At 41.2% G+C, this 23,818-nt stretch overlaps 1 protein-coding gene across 1 annotated transcript; it reads right to left on the reverse strand.

The window, feature by feature from the left end:
* Positions 1–2,220: 2,220 nt before the first annotated feature.
* On the reverse strand, positions 2,221–22,895 carry LOC142160131 (uncharacterized). Its single transcript, XM_075215099.1, is given in 3 exon segments — positions 2,221–3,864; positions 17,727–18,704; positions 21,770–22,895. Coding segments are annotated over 3 exon segments (3,216 nt in total). The 5' UTR covers positions 22,632–22,895; the 3' UTR covers positions 2,221–2,488.
* Positions 22,896–23,818: the final 923 nt, after the last annotated feature.

Consider the following 23,818-nt stretch of genomic DNA (forward strand, 5'->3'; position numbering starts at 1 on the left):
AATGAAGTGATATGCGATCCCAACAATTATAACAATGTTGGTTTATGTGTTTTTTTTATCTCAAGGTAGACAGTGTTCTATAGAAACTTCTTTACAATATTAGCAAACTGTAAATACGAGTATAGATCATCACATTGTGTAACATATGCTGTTAAAATGTATAAAAGCTTGTACTTGTATGTACGAGACACTTCTCTCTGCATGAGAGGTGTCCACATCTGATGTGAATGCAATAAAGACTTCATACTTACTTCAGAAGACTTTGAAAATACTTTTTGCTTTATCACTTGTTATAAACTTTTTTGTAACTAAGCCTTGGAAACAATTTTCAGATTAAATACATTTAATCTAGTGTGTTCTCTGTGATTCTTTGTGACCTTACGAAGCCCAGGGAGGCTCATGCTACATGTGTATGTGATTTAAGTGTGAAACATTAATAAGTGGTTTTGGTGAATGTAAGGACACCATAATAAATCCTTCGTGGGGGCAGAAAAGGTGTATTTATTGCCAAGTGACTAAGGTGACGCCAGTCACGGCCAGCTGTTCAGAATGCTGTATCTGAGACAGGCTGGGCATTCGTGACACATATGTTCTTAACTTTCTCAACCAAGTCCAAAGAGAAGATGATAGAGGTTCTTACTATCTAGAAAGTAGAAGACATCCAGCTGCTGGAAGGAGATGTGGAATCCATTCATCAGTAATGTTCCAACCAGAGATTTCCTGGATCCACTGTAGGTAATTTACCAACTGGATAAAATACAGCCCCAGAAACCAGTTACATAAACACAGATAGACCTAATTATTGGCCTAGCCCCTGTATAGCCACATTCCGGTTTTGGGAACACATGGAGAAAAGAGCAAAAACTCTGCCTCAATATCCTGTCTAATATTTTAACACTCTCTTCGTAAATGTCAACTTTTCCTTCTTTTTCTCCAAAAACACTGCTCAATCCAGCCAATTTGTATTAAAATCATTAGTGAGTGGGCATTGGGAATGTATTAGGTGATACACTTTTCTCAAGTGTATTTATGTCCCTATGAATGTGATTTTTGTATTAATTGTGCCTGCAAGGTACAGTATTCTTCCTAATTAAAACATAAATGTCACAGCATGATCTTTGCCTCCTGTAACCATGTGTATAATTCATGTCATTTTGCAGGGTGAAGAAGGCCCTGGATCCACTCAATAAACCAGAAAGGCCCTTGTACAAATGCACTCTCCACTCCTTGAATGTCACTTAACATCTCGCCCTGCAAAACAAAATCTCATTTTCACATGTGGTCACAATACAAGTCTGGATCCACTTAGCTCCTCCCATGAGGAGCAGAGTTTTGCAATCCTGCAGATGCATCTTTACCCACCAGGCCATTCATCTCCATGTATAAATTGCTGAGTCACAAAATTGCATTTGCACTGAGGGCCCACATTTTTGCAGTTTCATACATGATCCTCAGTAAGTATTGACATATGTCATAATTATATAATCCATGTCACACTTTCAATTACAGAGTGTGAACAAACATAATTTTTACATCTCCGGCTTACTGATGACCCTATATGATACCAATGTTGAAGACCAAAATCCAGGATACGGATAAGTTGGATTTTACTACATTTGATTTATATGAGACTTGAGTACGATATGGTGTGTTTTTAACCTGTCATCTATAGAAACTGCATGACGCTTATGGTATTTACGATATTTGCTATCATTTTACAACTATTTAGCATTAATCTTTTGACCAAATCTGGAAAAGCCCAGAATTCATTCTCCCAGTGTTATCCTATATCCCCATCCCGTTTGTGCCCATTCCACAAAAAACTATTTGTCTATTTTATCCGAGGAGTGTCAGGAAATCAAATCCTCACCCTGTGGTATCAGTGGCAGCAGATTCCACTCCCTTTTCCCCCATCTGTAAATGAGGCAACTAGGGAGCGCTCACCGAAGGAAACCAGCATATGGTATATCCCAATGAAAGTTTCTATTTTTTATGACACCAATGTTGACTTGTTATTACTGTGGAAAGTGATGATATCTAATAGAAAACAGAAACTGCAAAGTTCCATGTATGAGCGATCTGTTCCAGTCTTATGTTGATGAAACACATTCAACTTATGTCTATGGATGATAATTAAATTATAACATGTTGGTATATTGTGTGCTGGAGCTTTGCCCTCCACAACTCAGTGATGTCAAATAAATATACACTCTGATAATATATTTATGAGTATTTTAATAATTTGCATATATAAAGTAAATATATTATACAATAAATAGAATATTGATGCAACCCTGTTTCAGGTCATGGAAATAGCTTTTCTCCTGTGTGAGTTTTCAAATGTGTAAATACATCTCATTTACATGTACAACATTTCTAAAACCTATCAGAACATGGAAGCTGTTTTTCGCTTGTTTTTTTCAGATGTCTAAGAAGATTTCTTTAATATGTTAAACAATTCCCACACTCAGAACATGGAAAATGATTCTCAGCTATGTACTTTCTGATGTTCAAAAAGACCTGATTTCTGAATAAAACATTTCCCACACTCAGAACACGGAAATCATTTCTCACCTGTGTGAGTTCTCTGATGTCTAACAAGAACACATTTCTGAATAAAACATTTCCCACACTCAGAGCATGGAAATGGTCTCTCCCCTGTGTGAGTTCTCAGATGTGTAACAAGACCTGATTTCTGTGTAAAACATTTTCCACACTCAGAACAAGAAAATGGTTTCTCAACTATGTGAGTTTTCTGATGATGAACAAGTCCTGATTTCTGTGTAAAACATTTCCCACAATCAGAACAAGAAAATGGTTTCTCAACTATGTGAGTTTTCTGATGAAGAACAAGTCCTGATTTCTGTATAAAACATTTTCCACACTCAGAACATGAAAATGGTTTCTCACCTGTGTGAATTCTCTGATGTCTAGCAAGACCCGATTTCTGAAAAAAACATTTCCCACACTCAGAACACGGAAATCGTTTCTCACCTGTGTGAACACTCTGATGTTCAACAAGAGATAATTTCCGTTTAAAACATTTTCCACACTCAGAACAAAGAAATGGTTTCTCACCTGTGTGAGTTGTCTGATGGCTAACAAGACCTGCTTTATCAATAAAACATTTCCCACACTCAGAACACGGAAATCGTTTCTCACCTGTGTGAGTTTTCTGATGTTTAAAAAGACCTGATTTCTGAATAAAACATTTTCCACACTCAGAACATCGAAATGGTTTCACACCTGTGTGAATTCTCTGATGTATAACAAAAACCGATTTCTGTATAAAACATTTGCCACATTCAGAACATCGAAATGGTTTTTCACCTGTGTGAGTTCTCTGATGTTCAACAAGACCTGATTTATGTAAAAAACTTTTCCCACACTCAGAGCATGGAAATGGTCTCTCCCCTGTGTGAGTTCTCATATGTCCAACAAGACCTAATTTCTGTGTAAAACATTTCCCACACTCAGAACAAGAAAATGGTTTTTCACCTGTGTGAGTTTTCTGATGCCCAACAAGAAATGATTTATGTGTAAAACATTTTCCACACTCAGAACACGGAAATGGTCTGTCACCTGTGTGAGTTTTCTGATGCCCAACAAGAAATGATTTATGTGTAAAACATTTTCCACACTCAGAACAAGGAAATGGTTTCTCTCCTGTGTGAGTTTTCTGATGCCCAACAAGAAATGATTTATGTGTAAAACATTTTCCACACTCAGAACACGGAAATGGTCTGTCACCTGTGTGAATTCTCAGATGTTCAACAAGTCTACATTTATATGTAAACCTTTTCCCACACTCAGAACACTGAAATGGTTTCTCTCCTGTGTGAGTTTTCTGATGCTTAACAAAGGCTGACCGATATATAAAACTTTTACCACATTCACAACAGGGAAATACTGTTTTACCTGTATGACCTGCACTACGTGTAACAATATCAGAGTTGTCAAGAGAACATCCCTCATGATTAGAGGGATCAGATGATATATCTGCACTGTGATGTACTGGAAGTATATTTAGGGTAATTGTGTTTTCTCCTGGAGAAATTCGTATGGTGTTATCTTCTATTTTAAAATCTGGAGACAAAATGCGATATCCCTCCAAGATATTCCTGCGTCCATCTGCTAGAAATAAAAGTACGTAAATAGACGTCTTGTTTGTACACTGAAGAGCAAATGGTCTATTAGGGAGTACAAAATGTTCAGTTGTTTAATCTCAATTTGCAAACTATGAACACTTTATCTCAATTATAAATGTATAATATATTATGGTATGATATGGTATATTAAAGTGTATAAAAATACAGATTTACTGCTACTTGACACCTACCACCACTATTTCCATAGGGAGCACAGACTAAGTATCCCTACCTTTACATATCAACCTTATAAAATCTATGCGCCTTGGAATTCTCCGACCATTCAGTTATTTTGTAGAGGAACAGAGGTGTCCTCCTATCACTCCATTTTGCAGCATTTACACTTTAGTTCAACATAAGGAGCGCAGATAAAGGCACAATACCCATTCTCTGTAAATGTACAAAAAGCTAATATGACTTTTGTTTAAGATATAAAACATTGGTCTAACATAGAACACAACTGCATTACCAAGCACAATACATAGATCCAGCACCAGTGGTATGCAGGTGGCCTAGACACATTGGACTAATCCACCCATGATGCAGACTTTGGGAAGTAACATTTCCCAAGACAGTGACATTGTGTCTAATTTAGACTCGGGCTTCGGTGTAGACGAGCACATAAAGGCCAGGAGAGCAGCAGGACAGACCAGTATAGAAGGAAATAACAACACAGAATGACAACAGCACAGAGCGGAGCATCAGGACAGAGAAGGAAAATGGAGCAGGACACAGATGAGAAATAATAAAAGTAGAAGAAAGCCTAGGGCAGAGCAGGATACAGAGACAGGTCAGAAGATAAAGAACAACATAGAATCCAAGCACAGAGTGGAGGGAGCTACTGTGTAATGACAGGTGTATGGTTATAGTTCTGTGTGTGCTCTTAGTGGAATCAGCTGCTATTTTAGCTTAGTATTGCAGTTTTAATATACACTGGATACAGTGGAAACTGTATCAAACATTCTGGTATTAATACACATGGAGGATCATGGTTGATGGTGGGTCTCATCTCATTGATCAGTTGATGGAACCACAATGATGTTGCGACTGAACGAGGAAAATGCGACTCTTTTCTGTAATAAGTGATTATTACTGACCTGTGCTGATATCTGTAGGGATTTCCTCCTCCTTATACTGCTGGTCACCAGTCACACACGTCTCTTCTTCTCCCTCTGTAATTTTTACCTTAATATTACTCAGATCTTTGCTCTAAATAACACATAAAACAATACAATAACAATTTAATAACGTCCGATTTCAATAATTATTGTATACAAACATACACAGCTGCTCTACAGATAGTGAAAAGTCACTTTGGTATTTGGTGAAATCCTAAATTCCATCTACCTGATACTGTGGGATATTGTGATTTTCATCTGTACAATCCTGTGAAGAAAGAAGACGGGAAGATCTCTCTGGGTGATTTATGTTACTGGGTCCATCTGTAGGAGACACAGTTACATAAGATGTTGTTATTTAGTGATTATCAGATGAGATGTGTACATCTATGTAAGCAACCCATAGCTTCATAGGGAAAGTAGGACTGACTCCTTATGCTACATTTACTAAGTATGTAAGGAGACATCTCTTATACAACCATAACGTTATTGTAATATACAGTGGCGCACGCAAGGGGGGTTTCTGAGTCTCCGGAACCCCCCCCCCCTGCGCTAACTTAGTGCCCACCATAGCGGCACTGTCCTATACAGCAGCCGCGGCGCTGTCAAAGAAGCGTCTGCGGCAGTGCTGTATTGTATACAGCACTGCCGCAAACGCTTCTTGACAGCGCCGCGGCTGCTGTATAGGACAGCGCTGCCGAAACAGCTCTATCTCGTGTTTTTTTTTTGGGGTCTGACAATCCCGCGTGCGCCCCTAATATACCAGTAAAGAGGCAAGATCAATGGGAAATGTAAACACCAGTAAGCTCATTTAGAATATTCCCGAACTGAACCACCTGGATAGAAGCTTGTACCCAGCCTCTTCCACCTTACTACTTATACAGGCATCGTGTATTAATAAGATCATCTGAGACCATTGTTTATCTGAAAAAGTCCCACAAAAATCTTGTTCCCACTTTCTAACACAATCTGGCAAGGTATCAACTGTGGAAATCACAAAAAATACTATAGGCAAGGGTCTGATATCATATAAAGAATCTCAAAACTAGCCTGGGGATGGGTAAACACTTTATTGTTCAGTAGAGAGAAAAGAAAATGCAATGTGATAGGCCAGGGGGGGATCCATCCACAGCAACCTTGATCCATTGGAAGAGGTCAGGAGTACCATCTCAGGTACACCAGTAACAGGGTACCCTTGCAGCATCAGTTACCCAGAAGAAACCAGATACTGGATGCTGGCAAAGGAGTCCAGTGGTGGCAGCATTTGTAAGCCCCTCCTACTGCGGTGAGAGGATACCGAAAGGGAACGGTGGTAAATTATCAACAGACAGGATGACAAAGGTGGTCCATCCTGTCACAATAGGTTTTTGGAGTGTGAAAAAAGTTTGTACCTACACACAATATCAAATAAAAACAGCCTGTTTCATCTATGTTTGGAGTCCTCTATGAAGGATATAATATTCTGATCAGTGTTTCCTCTTTCAAATTCCAGATTTCCTGGTCTTGATGTTTATTCCTGAAAAACTGAGATAAACCTGGGAAAACAGGAGGAAATAACCTGAATGTAGAAACACTGATGGAAACCAGGAAAATCCGGGAAAAAATCTGTAAGAGGAACCACTGATTCTGGTCATCATGTAATGATCTATAACACACCTCAACAACCATGATAAAGATCAAGTGAAATAGTGGGCAACCCTGTCTGGTAACATTGTGGATGGAAACTTTCTCTGAAAGGCTGTCATATACTCATACTCACAATGAGAGTATGAACAGAGGGTAAGGATCCTTACGATAAGGTTGTGACCTTTCCCACTTGTCTTAATGGCCTCCAAGAAAGCCCAGACAACGATCAAAGGAGTTTTCTGCAAGGGTAAAAAGCAATATTCATCATCATCATCACCACCATTTATTTCAAAGTGCAAGGTAGATTAGAGTAAGTGCTTTAGAGGATATAACCACCGATTCTCTAAATAAAACAAATCACAATCTGAGAGATAAATGGCCTCTTTATGGGGTAACAGCTAATATCACACTGCTTTTTCTCCTACAAACAAATCTGAGCCCGGATGGTACCCAGTTACTTCCCTTCCTTCCCTTACAGTGGGTGAATGCCCCTTCTTTCTCTAAGGGCACACTCATGGCATAAATGCCTCAGACTACACTCAGACACAGACATTTGTTGTCCCTCAACCAAAATGGTTTATTTTATGTCTCAACTGCAGAATGATCCTATAATGATCTGGAGAGAGGACCAATATTCCCACCGACTACTGCATTACCACCCAAAAGACAACCATCATTGAAGGTCACATGGGCTTGAAACAAAAACCACACTGTCTTCAGCCCCAATGCCTGGGCTAACTGATGACACCCTCCCAGTACAGGCTAGGAGCCAGCTAAGTGAATGATATCTGATGTCAAGGCACACTGTGGGAGAAGTGTAAACACACTTATTTTCCTCAGGTCTAAGGTCCAGGACCAAGTACACCTTCTCCAACAAGACTTTCAAGCCATGTATTATGTTGCTGATTACGTGGTTAAGGCCTTACAGAGGGAATGGTTGGCCAATTCCATATGAGATTGAGGGATTGGTTGACTGTAAATACATTTACTGATACATGCTTACAGTTTTCTATGATTCCTATGTGGATAGTAACTTATTTTATGTGCAAAAGGACTAGGACATCCTGAGTCCACACTGTATACTGCCAAGCTGTCTCCACTGAGACAACACAAGGTGACTCAGACTATGTCCCTATGGCCAGCTATGTGAGAACAGGTTCCACACTCTCCATAGAATGTAGCAGCCCAGATCATCCCTGTAAGATGCTACACAAATGTGCTTATATATGGTCCCTGTGTTCTCAAATATAAAAAAAAAAAAGAAATGTTGGAGCAGAAACTAGTGATATGGCCAAGGTGGACCATGGATTATCCAAATCCTACATTTATTCTGGCTAGTAATGCAAATGAAAGGCTTGAACTGACATACATGCTAAGCTTAGTTGCCTGCATCTTATGACATTAAGAGGGTGTTATAATTTTGTTTTTCACCGTTAACTTATTGTGATTTTCCCAAGTTCATGAGTCACTCTCTTGACAGTCCCTCATACCAATCAGGGGAGAGCTTTCCTAAGACCACCCTTTGCAGGATGGACTTTGGTTGTGGGAATTGGAACCCCTTTAAAAATAAGCATGCAAGAGAGCTCCAGGGGTACTAGGCGTACTATCGATCTTATACACTGTATTAACACTTCCAAGATCCCGGCCATTGTACAATCATTGGACGCAGAGAAGGTCTTTGACCGCATCAGTTGGCCATTCATGTTGTAAACTTTTAAAAAATTTGGATTTGATGGCAATTTCTTGCATGGGACCTGTGCCCTTTATTCTGGTCCCTCGGTAAGGGTTTTGATTAATGGAGTACTCTCTTCCTCACTTCCATTCTTAAACAGCACCCGACAGATGCCCACTATCACCACTGATTTTTGCTCTTCTGATAGAGCCCCTGGCGGGGAGGATACGTCTCTCCCCAGATATTAGGGATGTTGTGTCTGGGTCTGACGAGTATAAACTCAGTTAATTTGCAGATGATATTCTGCTTACACTCACATCACCTCGTATCTCTATCCCAATCTTATATAATATCCTCGCTGCCTTTATAGCCCGGCTCTCTTTCAGGATATAAATTAAATTTTTCCAAGACTGAGGCCCTTGCACATCACCTTCCACCTCCTGGATCTCCTTAAGAGCAATTTTCATTTTCTTAGCAGCGCTCCAAAATAAAATATATAGAAGCCTATAGTACTTCCAATTATGATACTTTGTACTCAGAAAACTTCCCACATGTTATTAACACAGTTAAGCTGGATCTGCTCAGATGGCAAAAAAATGATTATTTCCTGGCTGGCTAGTATTGTCTCCCTTAAAATGAACATATTACCCTGCTTACTCTACCTGTTTCAAACGCTTCCAATGAAGGTACCCAAGTCTACCCTGCTACAGCTGCACCGCTGTCTGGCGTCACAAACCCCCACGTACCAGCTTTGTGACTTTGCATAGAGCTACACACAATGGAGGTAGGGGACTTCCGGACATTAACCTTTACTATACCACTACCCACCTGGGCCAGGCCGTGGCATGGTTCTCAGGGGGACTAGGCCCACGGTGGATAGATCTGGAATCCTCTGCTTGCAGGGTGTCTTTAGGCTCGGCATTGGGGGATACTACAGAGTGACAGACCTGGAACTATGAAAGCTCACCCGGCTATTTCCTTAACTTCCAACATTTGGGACTACTGCAGATTGCATTTTAAGACTACTACAAATCTTCTCCCATAGCGCCTCCCTGGGATAACCCTGCTTTCTCACCAGGACAATGCCAGTCTCGTTTTCAATCTTGGCATGTGAGTGGCATAAAGTTGATTAGAGATATACTTGAGTCTTCTCACTGTATTCCACCGACATGCCTTATAGAAAAATTAGATTTTCCGTCAATCAGCCCTTTTGTGTACCTTGAAGTAAAACGTTATGTCGAATCCCTGTCAGAATCTGACGTTACAAGAGCGTTGAACCCTTTGGAATCTAATTGTGTAAGAGATCCCCTTCAGAGAGGAATTATTTCCAACTTGTATAACCTTCTTGTTGCCTCTAGGCAGACTGATAATCCAACCCACGAACTTAAATGGGAGGCTGATTTGGGCAGACCACTGGATGAGGACATCTGGTCAACAATCAGAGAACGGGTCTCGACGACCTCTATCTCCTCTCTCGTTAAAGGAAACGCTTACAAAATCTATTTTGGGTGGTACCTGGTCCCCACTACATGGAAAACAGAGTACGGGACCACATCTGACCCATGTTGACGGGGATGTGGCGAACTGGGATCATTCCTCCACATCTGGTGGTCCTGCCAAAAAAATGCATTGTTCTGGGATGATGTGGCTGCTTTAATTAGTGATGTTACACAGGTTCAAATGACTAAATGTCCCTGGTCCTTCCTTTTGGGATCTCCACTGGAGGCTCTTGATAAATATGCAGAAAAGCTGTCCACACAAATTCTAAATGCAGCCAGATGCCTAGTGGCTAATAACTTGTAAAAGTCAGAACCCCCACCCCATCTAGACAACAGCCCATCAATAAAATATGGTCCCTGGCATCAATGGAAAAAATTTCGGCATACCTAAACAATAAATCCCACAAATTCTCCAAAATGTGGTGCGACTGGTTAATTTATAATAATCCCCCAATACACACGATAACAGCTCTCATCCTAAGGAGACTTCACCCCTCTTCCTATAATCTGTCTAACTTGAAGCTAGATGTGGATTCAGCTTTCCTAAAGTAGAGGAGCGCGGGTCGCCGGGAGTCCCGTGTCTTGTCTTAGTCCCCCCCCCCCTCCAATCCCCTACCCCTCCCCTCCCCTCCCCCGTGCACTCTCTCTCCTTCCCTTCCTCATTACAATACAAAAATATCCCTCACACTCTGATTTATCATTCAGTAGTTTGGTATATAATATGTTGTTACAGTTCTGACCTCCTAACTGAATGTGCACTTTACTTGCCTTTGTTCTTGTGTCTATTCCTCTGTGCATTCGCTGGGGCTGCTTCACAGGCCCCTCCAGATATTTACACTGTTACCTATTGAGGCTTACTTTGGTTTTCTACATTGTATGTATACATTGTGTGCTGGTACTCTATAAATAAAGTTAAGAAAAAAAAAAAAAAAAAAAAGGGGAGGACACAAGAGAAACTCGAAAAGAGTAATGTGTTGAAAGCCTGAGATTTGGATTTTAAAGTTAGTGAGATTTTGAAATGCCTACAAGGCTTGTATGAGGTTGGGGATAGAGATGGCTGTCAAAGTGGTAGACAAAAGGAGGCGATCTGCAAATACAGCAACCTTATGGTGGGCAGGGCCTATGTGATGTCTGTGATATTTAGGATGTTTCTTGTAGTGATGTATGAGAAACATAATGATATGATGTGAGGAGGAGAGCAGGAGTCTAATAGAGGCTGATGGCTCCTGACTCCCCCACTGGGCAGATACTTGTCATCATAAGTTTGTACTGACAGAGGAGGGTGTAGATAGAGATTGTTGTAGTGACTGAACAAGGAGAATATGTGACTCTTTTCTGTAATAATTGTTTATTACTGACCTGTGCTGATATCTGTAGGGATTTCCTCCTCCTTACACTGCTGATCACCCCTCACATACGTCTCTTCTTCTCCCTCTATATCTTCTATCTTAATATCAGTCACACCTTCACACTAATGTTAGATTTCATTGAGATTAAACAGAAGAATATTAGGTATAAGAAACAAGCAGTAGTTCTACAGATCGTAAGGTGAAAAGTCACATTAGTATATTAAGATTCGTTGACCCTAAATTCCATCTACCTGATACTCCTGTGGGATATTGTGATTCTCCTCTGTACAATCCTGTGAATAAAGAGGACGGGGACAGCTCTCTGGGGTATTTCTGTTACTGGATCCATCTGTAGGAGACACACAGTGACTGAATACATTGTTTATATGTGATTATCAGATGATGCGCATCTAGGTGGCCTCATAACTGCTCTCTCCTCTACAATAAATGAAAGTCTCCTCTTACCCAGTGATGTGAGGGGCTGGTGATTCTCCATCATCACGTCCTTGTACAGACCCCCTTGTGTTCTTCTAAATACTTCCCTCTTGCATGGAGAAATAGACAGTGACATCATCCACCTTATAGGAACCTGACACACACAATGATACAGTCATCACCCAGACACATCCCCTGGTGTTACTGTATAATGCCCCATTCCCAGCAGTCACCTCTCCAGCCAGCAGCTGAATGATCTTGTTGGTCAGTTCCAGGATCTTCTGGTCATTATCTCTGTCATGTATCAGTGAGTGAGGTGGAGGCACCGTGATGGGGCTCTGGGTCCTGCTCAATCCTCCTGACACACAGGGATGGCTGCTGGGTGTCTCACACTCACCAGATGTCTTCTTCACAACTGTATAATTCTGTGTATTGAGACATCAATTAAAAGCTAAATTAAACACCACCAATATGGGATTGTCATATGTACATAATATACAAGAAGGGTCTATCATACAAATACCACCCCTCTCCTATCCTAACAGTCTCCTATATATAGGTGAGAGGAGAGGATCACAGGAAGAAAAACTTTAATAAGGAGGAAACATTCTAAGGTCACTACAAAACGTTGTGTATAGTGTGGGCACAGAGCTGTGCACATGGGGGATATGGTGAGGAAATATAGAGAAGAATAACAGAAGATATCAAAGATATCAGCGATACCAGCAGCAGCAGGGCCGAATTAATGGGCCTGATGGGGCTGCAACCCCAGGACTCTCCACAGAAATAGGCCCAGGCCAGCCAGGAGAACAATTATTTTTTTGTGAGGGCACCTGGCACGGAGAAGGGGAGAGGGGTTTGGGGCGATGAGCAGTGTGAGGTGGTTATGTGGACCAGCCACTGGTGGCTTCTCTGGTTTCTAGGGGGGCGGTCCTGTCATTGGAGAGCAACAGGCAGCTAATCGCGAGGCTGCCTGTTGGTGAGTGGGATGTGGGGCTGCACCTACAGAGGCTGTGTGTGACTCGTGTGTACAAACCTCCACCCAGTCCCAGACTGAGATCACCGCACAACAGGTAGGAACAATTACTTTTTAACAGGGAATATACGACAACAGGGGATATGTGACATCAGGCAATATGTGACAACAGGGGACAGGTGACAACAGGGGACAGGTGACAACAGGGGACAGGTGACAACAGGGGACAGGCGACAACAGGGGATAGGTGACAACAGGGGACATGTGACAACAAGGGACATGTGACAACAGGGGATATGTGACAATATAATATACGGTTTGTATACACCGTGTATTTTTGGACTCACAGCGTCGATATTGCTTATTATTTTCTCACATACATATATATATATATATATATATATATATATATATATATATATATATACACACACACACACACACACCAATATAGATACATAAAATAGACAATGTATTTATAGATAGATTCCAATTTTATTTTTCTTAAGCTTTCAGCTGGTCACACCTCTGGTGGGACGACAGTATTCACAATAGGCCCTTTATAATTTTCAGCCCTGGGCCCATGTGGCCTTTATTCTGGCCCAGAGCAGCAGCAATAGGATAAGTTATCTGCCAAACGTGGAAATCTTGTCATCTCCATCACACATTAGGTAGTTTTTATCACAGATAACATTCTATAGTAATGTCAGGACAGCTATAATATGCTTGGACAAGTAACAACCAACAAAAAATCCTATTTGACTGCAATTTAATTGGCTACCTGTAGTATAATAACAGGACACCAGAGCCTGCTCCACCTGTACTATAATAACAGGACACCAGAGACTGCTCCACCTGTACTATAATAACAGACACCAGAGTCTGCTCCACCTGTACTATAATAACAGGACACCAGAGACTGCCCTACCTGTACTATAATAACAGGACACCAGAGCCTGCTCCACCTGTACTATAATAACAGGAAACCAGAGCCTGCTCCACCTGTACTATAATAACAGGACACCAGAGTCTGCTCCACCTGTACTATAATAACAGGACACCAGAGACTGCCCCACCTGTACTATAATAACAGGACACCAGAGACTGCTCCACCTGTACTATAATAACAGGACACCAGAGCCTGCTCCACCTGTACTATAATAATAACAGGACACCAGAGCCTGCTCCACCTGTACTATGGTAACAGGACACCAGAGACTGCTCCACCTGTACTGTAATAATAACAGACACCAGAGACTGCTCCACCTGTACTATAATAACAGGACACCAGAGCCTGCTCCACCTGTACTATAATAACAGGACACCAGAGACTGCTCCACCTGCACTATAATAACAGGACACCACAGTCTGCTCCACCTGTACTATAATAACAAGACACCAGAGACTGCTCCACCTGTACTATAATAACAGACACCAGAGTCTGCTCCACCTGTACTATAATAACAGGACACCAGAGACTGCCCTACCTGTACTATAATAACAGGACACCAGAGCCTGCTCCACCTGTACTATAATAACAGGAAACCAGAGCCTGCTCCACCTGTAATATAATAACAGGACACCAGAGTCTGCTCCACCTGTACTATAATAACAGGACAACAGAGCCTGCTCCATCTGTACTATAATAATAATCAGATACCAGAGACTGCTCCACCTGTACTATAATAACAGGACACCAGAGTCTGCTCCATCTGTACTATAATAATAATCAGATACCAGAGACTGCTCCACCTGTACTATAATAATAATCAGACACCAGAGACTGCTCTCATCGCATTATAATAATAATATCATTACCTGCTGCAAGACACAACAATGTCTCCTCTCTGCTTCCTCCTATTCAGGGTCACCCGGAAGTAGTTTTTGAATAAAGACAATAACCAGGGGTTAGGTGGAACGCACAGACAGGAAGCCGGGTGGAACGCACAGACAGGAAGCCGGGTGGAACGCACAGACAGGAAGCCGGGTGGAACGCACAGACAGGAAGCCGGGTGGAACGCACAGACAGGAAGCTGGGTGGAACGCACAGACAGGAAGCCGGGTGGAACGCACAGACAGGAAGCCGGGTGGACCGCACAGACCGGATGTATTACATCTTCCGGGTGAGAGGCTGTGACGGGGGAAGTAACTACATAGATACATAATGATAGAGATCCCTCTGTACCCCCATAGGTCATACACGGGGCAGTAGTAATAACACTGTATACATCCCCACCACAGCTGCTGGGAGTTGTAGTTCTCCCACAGTGTTATCAGTTGTTGCTGGTCCTGAGGGTAAGGGGGCCGTCTGCATCCAACACAGGGGTCAGACATTGGGGTTAGGGGGATCTGGTGCACTAGGGGGGGATTGTCAGTGTGTGGACCCATCATGGTAGAGGATGTGTATGGGGGCTGAAGGATGTACTGGAGGTATTGTGTCGCTGGGTATTTCCCACTATATTAATGACAAGTGAAAGGTCTGAAGATCCTCAGGTGGGTTTCAGCTATATCCTGGTGGTAGGATTCTTCTACGGTGTTGGCCATAGCTGGGAGGGAGGAGGCCTTGTTATCTCTTACATGCTCTAATGTTATTATTATTATAGATTTGTAAGACACAACTGCTCCACAGCACCGGGCAGCGCGAGAAACATAAACCATGGATATTAAATGATAATAATAAAGAGCACTTTGTAAAACTCCTCTCAGACCAGAGAGACACTGACAGGCTGAGTAGCAGCATAGCTGCAGCCAGGGGAGGGCTGGCAGACCTTAGCCCAGGGGGCCAAGCCCACGGCACTGGCCCTTAAGTAGCTGCCCATATATATATATATATATTAGTTTTGTTTTTCTTTATTTTTTTACATACCTGGCTAATTATAATGGGATTTAATGTGATTTATCAAAATGTAAAAAGCCTATTTGCTTTAAAAACCTGATGTTTTTGCCAGCAAAAGTGCTTGGTTTTATATTGTCCTGGCCTAGAGCTGGATTAAGGCTCTGGGGTAACCCCTATGATGTCACATGGTTATCATTTTGGACAAGTACACAGGCAATTTTACTGTTAGGTGCACACAGTTCTGCCTTCACGAGCAGTACACGGTGAAGCGGGACATACCTGCCAACTGTACTAAGCGAAACAGTCGCCCAAATTTGGGACTGCCCCACCAGATTCAGGACAGTTGGCAGACTGTCCTGCTCTCCTACCTGTTCTTGTCACTGTCACCACTTGTGGCTGCTGGTTACTTTAGCCCATTTGCTGATTGTCTGGATCCTGAAATATTGGAGGCCCTATTTGGGAAAAAAATGGGTACATAAAATGTAGAAAACTCCAACCAGTCCCAGTGTTAAATCAATAGCACTCACGTTTTATAATTAGGCCTCCCTCCAGCCACAACATTAAAATAATAATATTTACATTTGCTAAATAGATCTCTTTCCCTCCAACCAAACCTGACATTAGATAGCAAACACATTTAATATATAAACCTATTTCCCTCCCTCCAAACAGCCCCAGCAATAATTTAAATAGCATTTACATTAAACAAATATAACCATTTCTCACAACAATCACAGGCATTAAATAAAACAATCACAAATTAATAAATAGATCTAATATTCCCCAAACAGCCCACAATCAATAAATAGCTCTCAAAACACACCAGCATTAAATTAAAGGTCTAATTACTCCATCTTAAATTCATAGGACCCACCATCACCCCACAAATAAAATTGCACCCAATAATTAGCCCCCACCTGCACTCCTCGATTAAATTAATAGCCTACCCCCCACATTATATTAAAACCCCCCTCCCTCTCACACACACACATACATTCATATACTGGCCCCTTCACACACACATACATTCATATACTGGCCCCTTCTCACACACACACACACACACACATACATTCATATACTGGCCCCTTCTCACACATACATTCATATACTGACACCCCCCCCCCCCCCCCCCGCGGCGCTCACCGGGTTCATCGGCGTGCAGTGTCTTCATCTCTTCGTCCCATTTGACACTTGAAGGGACGGAGACCCGCGCCGCAGCTAGACTGGAGAAGGTGGCTGGCCTGGGCCAGCCCGCCCCTGGCTGCAGCTTATCTCTACAGATCTTTCCTGCTACTCCAAGTCTGGATCCACTTAGCTCCTCCCACGAGGAGCAGAGTTTTGCACTCTTGCAGATGTATCTTTACCCACCAGGCCACGCATGTCCCTGTATTAATTGACGAGTCACAATATTGCATGTGCACTGAGGGCCCACATTTCTACTGCTTCATAAATGATCCTCAGTAAGAAGTAACATATGTCAGAATTATATAAACCATGTCACACCTTCAATTGCCGAGTGTGAATAAACATAATGTAATATTGTTTGAAATCCCACATTACTCCGGCACACTGCAGAGATTACTTAGGACCCTGTATAACAATGTGGTCTTGTAATTACTGTGAAAAGTGATGCCGAAACTGCAATAAGCTCCACACATGAGCGATCTGCTCCAGTCTTATGTTGATGACACACATTCCACTTATATCTATAGATGATAATTAAATTATAATATGTTGATATACTGTGTGCCTGGAACTTTGGTTTGGCCTCCATAACTCAGTGATGTCAAATAAGTATAAACTCTGAAAATATATTTATGAGTATTTTTACAATTTGCATTTATACAATTAACATATTTTACAATATTTGGAATATTGCTACAATCCTGTTTCATGTCTGGCAGATCAAATAAATGGCTTTTCTCCTTTGTGAATTTTCAAATATGTAGAAAGAGTTAATATGCATGTGAAACATTTCTAACACCCATCAAACTGTTTGCATGTTGATTTCTCAGATGCTGAAGATAGTTTCTCACCTGTGAGTTTTCTGATGTTGAGCAAGACCTGATTTCTGTATAAAACATTTGCCACACTTAAAACAAGGAAATGGTTTCTCACCTGTGTGAGCTCTCTGATGTCTAACAAGACCTGCTTCCTGTGGAAAACATTTGTCACACTCAGAACAAGGAAATTGTTTCTCACCTGTGTGAATTCTCTGATGTCTAACAAGACCTGATTTCTGTGTAAAACATTTCCCACATTCAGAGCATGGGAATGCTTCCTCACCTGTGTGAGTTTTCTGATGTTGAACAAGAACCGATTTATGTGTAAAACATTTGCCACACTCCGAACATAGAAATGGTTTCTCACCCATGTGAGTTTTCTGATGTTGAACAAGACCTGATTTCTGTGTAAAACATTTGCCACACTTAGAGCATGAAAAACGTTTCTCACCTGTGTGAGTTGTCTGATGTCTAACAAGACCTGATTTCTGTGTAAAACATTTCCCACATTCAGAACAGGGAAATGCTTCCTCACCTGTGTGAGTTTTCTGATGTTTAACAAGACCTGATTTATGTGTAAAATATTTTCCACACTCCGAACATGAAAATGGTTTCTCACCTGTGTGAGTTTTCTGATGTTGAACAAAACCGGATTTCTGTGCAAAACATTTGCCACATTCAGAACATGGAAATAGTTTCTCACCTGTGTGAGTTCTCTGATGTGTAATAAGAACTGATTTCTGTGCAAAACATTTGCCACATTCAGGACATGGAAATAGTTTCTCACCTGTATGAGTTGTCTGATGTCTAACAAGACCTGATTTAACTGTAAAACATTTCCCACACTCAGAGCATGAATATGGTCTCTCACCTGTGTGAGTTTTCTGATGTTTCACAAGACCTGAATTAACTATAAAACATTTCCCACACTCAGAACATCGAAATGGTCTTTCACCTGTGTGAATTCTTTGGTGTTCAACAAGAACTGATTTCAATGTAAAACATTTCCCACACTCAGAGCATGAAAATGGTCTCTCTCCTGTGTGAGTTCTCTTATGCTTAACAAAGTCTGAATGATATATAAAACTTTTACCACATTCAAAACAAGAAAAGACTGTATTTCCTCTATAAGCTCTACTATGTATAACAGTATCTGAGTTATCAACAGAACATCCCTCATGATTAGAGGGATCAGATGATATATCTGCACTGTGCAGTACTGGATTCATATTTAGGGAAATGGGGTTTTCTCCTGGAGAAATTCGGAAGGTGTTATCTTCTATTTTAAAATCTGGAGACAAAATGAGATATTCCTCCAAGATTTTCCTGCTTTTGCGTCCATCTGCTGGAAATAATTGTACGTAAAATGTCTTGTTTACACACTGAGGAGCAAATTGTCATACTATTAGTTAGTTCAAGATGTTCAGTTGTTATATTTCAGTTTACAAACCATGAACACTATTTCACAATTATAAATGTACAAAAAGCTAATATGACGTTTGTTTAAGATACAAAACATTGGCTTAACATAGAACACAGCTGCATTACCAAGCACAATACATAGATCTAGTACTAGTGGTATTCAAGTGGCCTACAGTCATAGCCAAAACTTTTGGCCATGATTGTAGATACATTGGACTACTCCACCCATAATGCAGACTTTGGGAAGTAACATTTCCAAAGCCAGTGACATTGTCAAGCCACAATGCCTATCAAGTCACTGCCCTAACACAAACACTGGAGGCATGGAAGCAGAGTAGACTTGGGCCAAATTAGCAACATCTACACCGCTTGAAGTTCTCCAGATGGACACAAAAGAACACAGTGAAGTAGCCTCTCTATTTCCCTCTCGTCAACCTCAGGTGAAGTAGCCTCTATGTCTCTCTGGTCAACAGCAACTACTAATTTAGGCTGAGGCTTCAGTGTAGATGAGCACAAAGAGAGCAGGAGAGCAGCAGGCCAGAGCAGTATAGTCGGAATTAGCCATGCAAAATGACAATGACGACAGCACAGAGCGAAGGAGAGCATCAGGACAGAGAAGGAAATTGAAGCAGGGCACAGATGAGCAACAACAACAGAAAGCATAGGGAAGAGCTCGATACAGACAATGTGTATTTGTTACAAGTGTATAGACAAATTAATACATTATAGTAATTGCACAAGAGGTGTACAGTTGGGGAACATTCTACATGGAAACAAAGCTACATGAGGACAACATCCAACGATCAGCTGTGAGTCATGTTATCCTCCACCTCATGCACGGCCTGGACACTCACTGCTCAATTGTTCCTCAATCTCAATTCGTACAGCAGCAGTTTTATTATGACTTGCTGGTTTCATTTATGCAGTTGCTTGTACTCCCACCTTCAAACTAAACTTGCTGCTCCACTTACTCTGACTCTCTATCTGGCACCCAGCTCTTCTTTTCCTAGTCCTCTCCTGCCAAATGTCCCTGTCAAATCTAACTGTGTTTTAATCACCCATCCCTCATCTCTATTGTCCCAACTACTCTCCATTCCCTTGCTGATACCCCCTGGCCTATCACACGTAGCCAGGGCTGCATGGGTAGCAGGCAGGGCGGTGGTACTGGAAAAGCTTGGGTCCAAACCTCCCAACAGCCTGAGAACGGATTAGATTTTGGGTCTAATCTGCAGATCACAGGAATACAGCAATATTGAAGATGTTTTCAAGCAGGTCTTGAAGCAAGATGTTTATTTGCTCTCACACTGGTGGAAGGTACCAGTGTGATCAGGTCAGATGAAAATCAGAAGAATAAATTACATGCTCAAACAGCTCATCTTTTATACAGTTCAGACACAGGCTATTTTTAGCATCAGGATGTACTCTATTTACACAAACATGGATTTACATGCATTGGAAAGCTAGCCATATTTACACTGATATGTGAAATTCTAGAAACGCTGTGATGTCCTGCATCTGGTTTTCAGATGCAGAGAATCCAGGAGCCAGTCTTGATTAAAAGTTCCTGCCTTCAATGTTGAACCTTCACACATCATAAGATCTAATTAACATGGGGCCTTTCATCAGACCATTCAGAATACATATTCACACAAAACAAAAACCAAAAACAAGCCAGTTTCCCACATCACAATACACAAAAAGCTTTGTTAACAAAGGCTGATTGTATCAGATATATACATCAGAAATAGGCATATCCTATAGCAAGGTTAAAGAGACAATTTTCTTCCCTTGGTCTCAGAAATTAAAGATTTCCCTATATCAAAACATACACAATATTAAAAATAAGTGCATTAGCAATTTATATAAATCAGCGGCCTGCGCTACTTTCTTTAAATGAATTCATACCAAAAGTTATTTATCAGTGATCCAGTCACAGCTGGTAAATAGGATTAACAGTTCGCACCAGAGTGGTCACTTCACCAGGGCTACCAGAGTTGCCCTCACCAGGGCTACCAGAGTTGCCCTCACCAGGGCTACCAGAGTTGCCCTCACCAGGGCTACCAGAGTTGCCCTCACCAGGGCTACCAGAGTTGCCCTCACCAGGGCTACCAGAGTTGCCCTGGCATGGTGCTTCTCAGTGCTGCTTAAATACGCATCACTGCAATTTGCAGCAAAGCATATTTACTGGCACCGCATTATATTAATACATAGACCCCTTTATCTTTTATCACCTTTACCTCACCTCACTTCTACCCTCTAACTGTCATACTTTCAAAGTGATGCCGAAACTGCAATAAGCTCCACACATGAGCGATCTGTCCCAGTCTTATGTTGATGACATACATTCCATCTATATCTATAGATGATAATTAAATTATAACATGGTGATATACTGTGTGCCTGGAACTTTGGTTTGGCCTCCATAACTCAGTGGTGTCAAATAAGTATAAACTCTGAAAATATATTTATGAGTATTTTTACAATTTGCATTTACACAATTAACATATTTTACAATATTTGGAATATTGCTACAATCCTGTTTCATGTCTGGCAGGTCAAATAAATGGCTTTTCTCCTTTGTGAATTTTCAAATATGTAGAGTTAATATGCATGTGAAACATTTCTAACACCCATCAAACTGTTCGCATGTTGATTTCTCAGATGCTGAAGATGGCTTCTCACCTGTGTGAGTTTTCTGATGTTGAGCAAGACCTGATTTCTGTATAAAACATTTGCCACACTCAGAACATGAGAATGGTTTCTCACCTGTGTGAGCTCTTTGATGTCTAACAAGACCTGCTTCCTGTGGAAAACATTTGCCACACTCAGAACAAGGAAATTGTTTCTCACCTGTGTGAATTCTCTGATGTCTAACAATATCTGATTTCTGTGTAAAACATTTCCCACATTCAGAGCATGGAAATGCTTCCTCACCTGTGTGAATTCTCTGATGTTTAACAAGACCTGATTTATGTGTAAAATATTTTCCACACTCCGAACATGGAAATGGTTTCTCACCTGTGTGAGTTCTCTGATGTGTAATAAGAACCGATTTCTGTGCAAAACATTTGCCACATTCAGAACATGGAAATAGTTTCTCACCTGTGTGAGTTGTCTGATGTCTAACAAGACCTGATTTAACTGTAAAACATTTCCCACACTCAGAGCATGAATAGGGTCTCTCACCTGTGTGAGTTTTCTGATGTTTTACAAGACCTGATTTAACTATAAAACATTTCCCACACTCAGAACATCGAAATGGTCTTATACCTGTGTGAATTCTTTGGTGTTCAACAAGAACTGATTTCAATGTAAAACATTTCCCACACTCAGAGCATGAAAATGGTCTCTCTCCTGTGTGAGTTCTCTTATGGTTAACAAAGTCTGAATGATATATAAAACTTTTGCCACATTCAAAACAAGAAAAGACTGTATTCCCTCTATGAGCTCTATTATGTATTACAGTATCTGAGTTATCAACAGAACATCCCCCATGATTAGAGGGATCAGATGATATATCTGCACTGTGCAGTATTGGATGCATATTTAGGGAAATGGGGTTTTCTCCTGGAGAAATTTGTATGGTGTTATCTTCTATTTTAAAATCTGGAGACAAAATGAGATATTCCTCCAAGATTTTCCGGCTTTTGCGTCCATCTGCTGGAAATAATTGTACATAAAATGTCTTGTTTATACACTGAGGAGCAAATTGTCATACTATTAGTGAGTTCAAGATGTTCAGTTGTTTCATGTCAGTTTACAAACCATGAACACTGTATCACAATTATAAATGTACAAAAAGCTAATATGACGTTTGTTTAAGGTACAAACCATTGGCTTAACATAGAACACAGCTGCATTTCCAAGCACAATACATAGATCTAGCAACAGTGGTATGCAAGTGACCTACAGTCATGGCCAAAACTTTTAGCCATGACTGTAGATACATTGGACTTCTCCACCCAGAATGCAGACTTTGGGAAGTTACAGTTCCAAAGCCAGTGACATTGTCCAGCCACAATGCCTATCAAGTCACTGCCCTAACACAAACACTGGAGTCATGGAAGCAGAGTAGACTTGGGCCAAATTAGCAGCATCTACACTACGTGACATTCTCCAGATGGACACAAAGAACACAGTGACGTAGCCTCTCTGTGTCCCTCTCGTCAACCTCAGGTGAAGTAGCCTCTCTATGTCTCTCTGGTCAACAGCGACTACTAATTTAGACTGAGGCTTCGGTGTAGACGAGCACAAAGAGAGCAGGAGAGCAGCAGGACAGAGCAGTATAGTCGGAATTAGCAATACAGAATGAGGACAACACAGAGCGAAGGAGAACATCAGGACAGAGAAGGAAATTGGAGCAGGGCACAGATGAGCAACAACAAAAGAAAGCCTAGGGCAGAGCTGGATACAGAGACAGATGTGGATTTGTTACAAGTGTATAGACAAATTAATACATCATAGTAAGAGGTACACAAGAGTTGCACAAGTGGGGAACATTCTACATGGAAACAAAAGTACATGAGGACAACATCCAACAATCATCTGTGAGTCGTGTTATCCTCCACCTCATGCACCTGCCTTGTGCACGACATGGACACTCACTGCTCAACTGTTTCTCAACTTCAATTCGTACAGCAGCAGTTTTATTATGACTTTTTGGTTTCATTTATGCAGTTGCTTGTACTCCCACCTTCAAACTAAACTTGCTGCTCCACTTAATCTGACTCT

This window comes from Mixophyes fleayi, chromosome 6 (assembly GCF_038048845.1).
Source record: "Mixophyes fleayi isolate aMixFle1 chromosome 6, aMixFle1.hap1, whole genome shotgun sequence".
NCBI classification, from domain to species: domain Eukaryota; kingdom Metazoa; phylum Chordata; class Amphibia; order Anura; family Limnodynastidae; genus Mixophyes; species Mixophyes fleayi.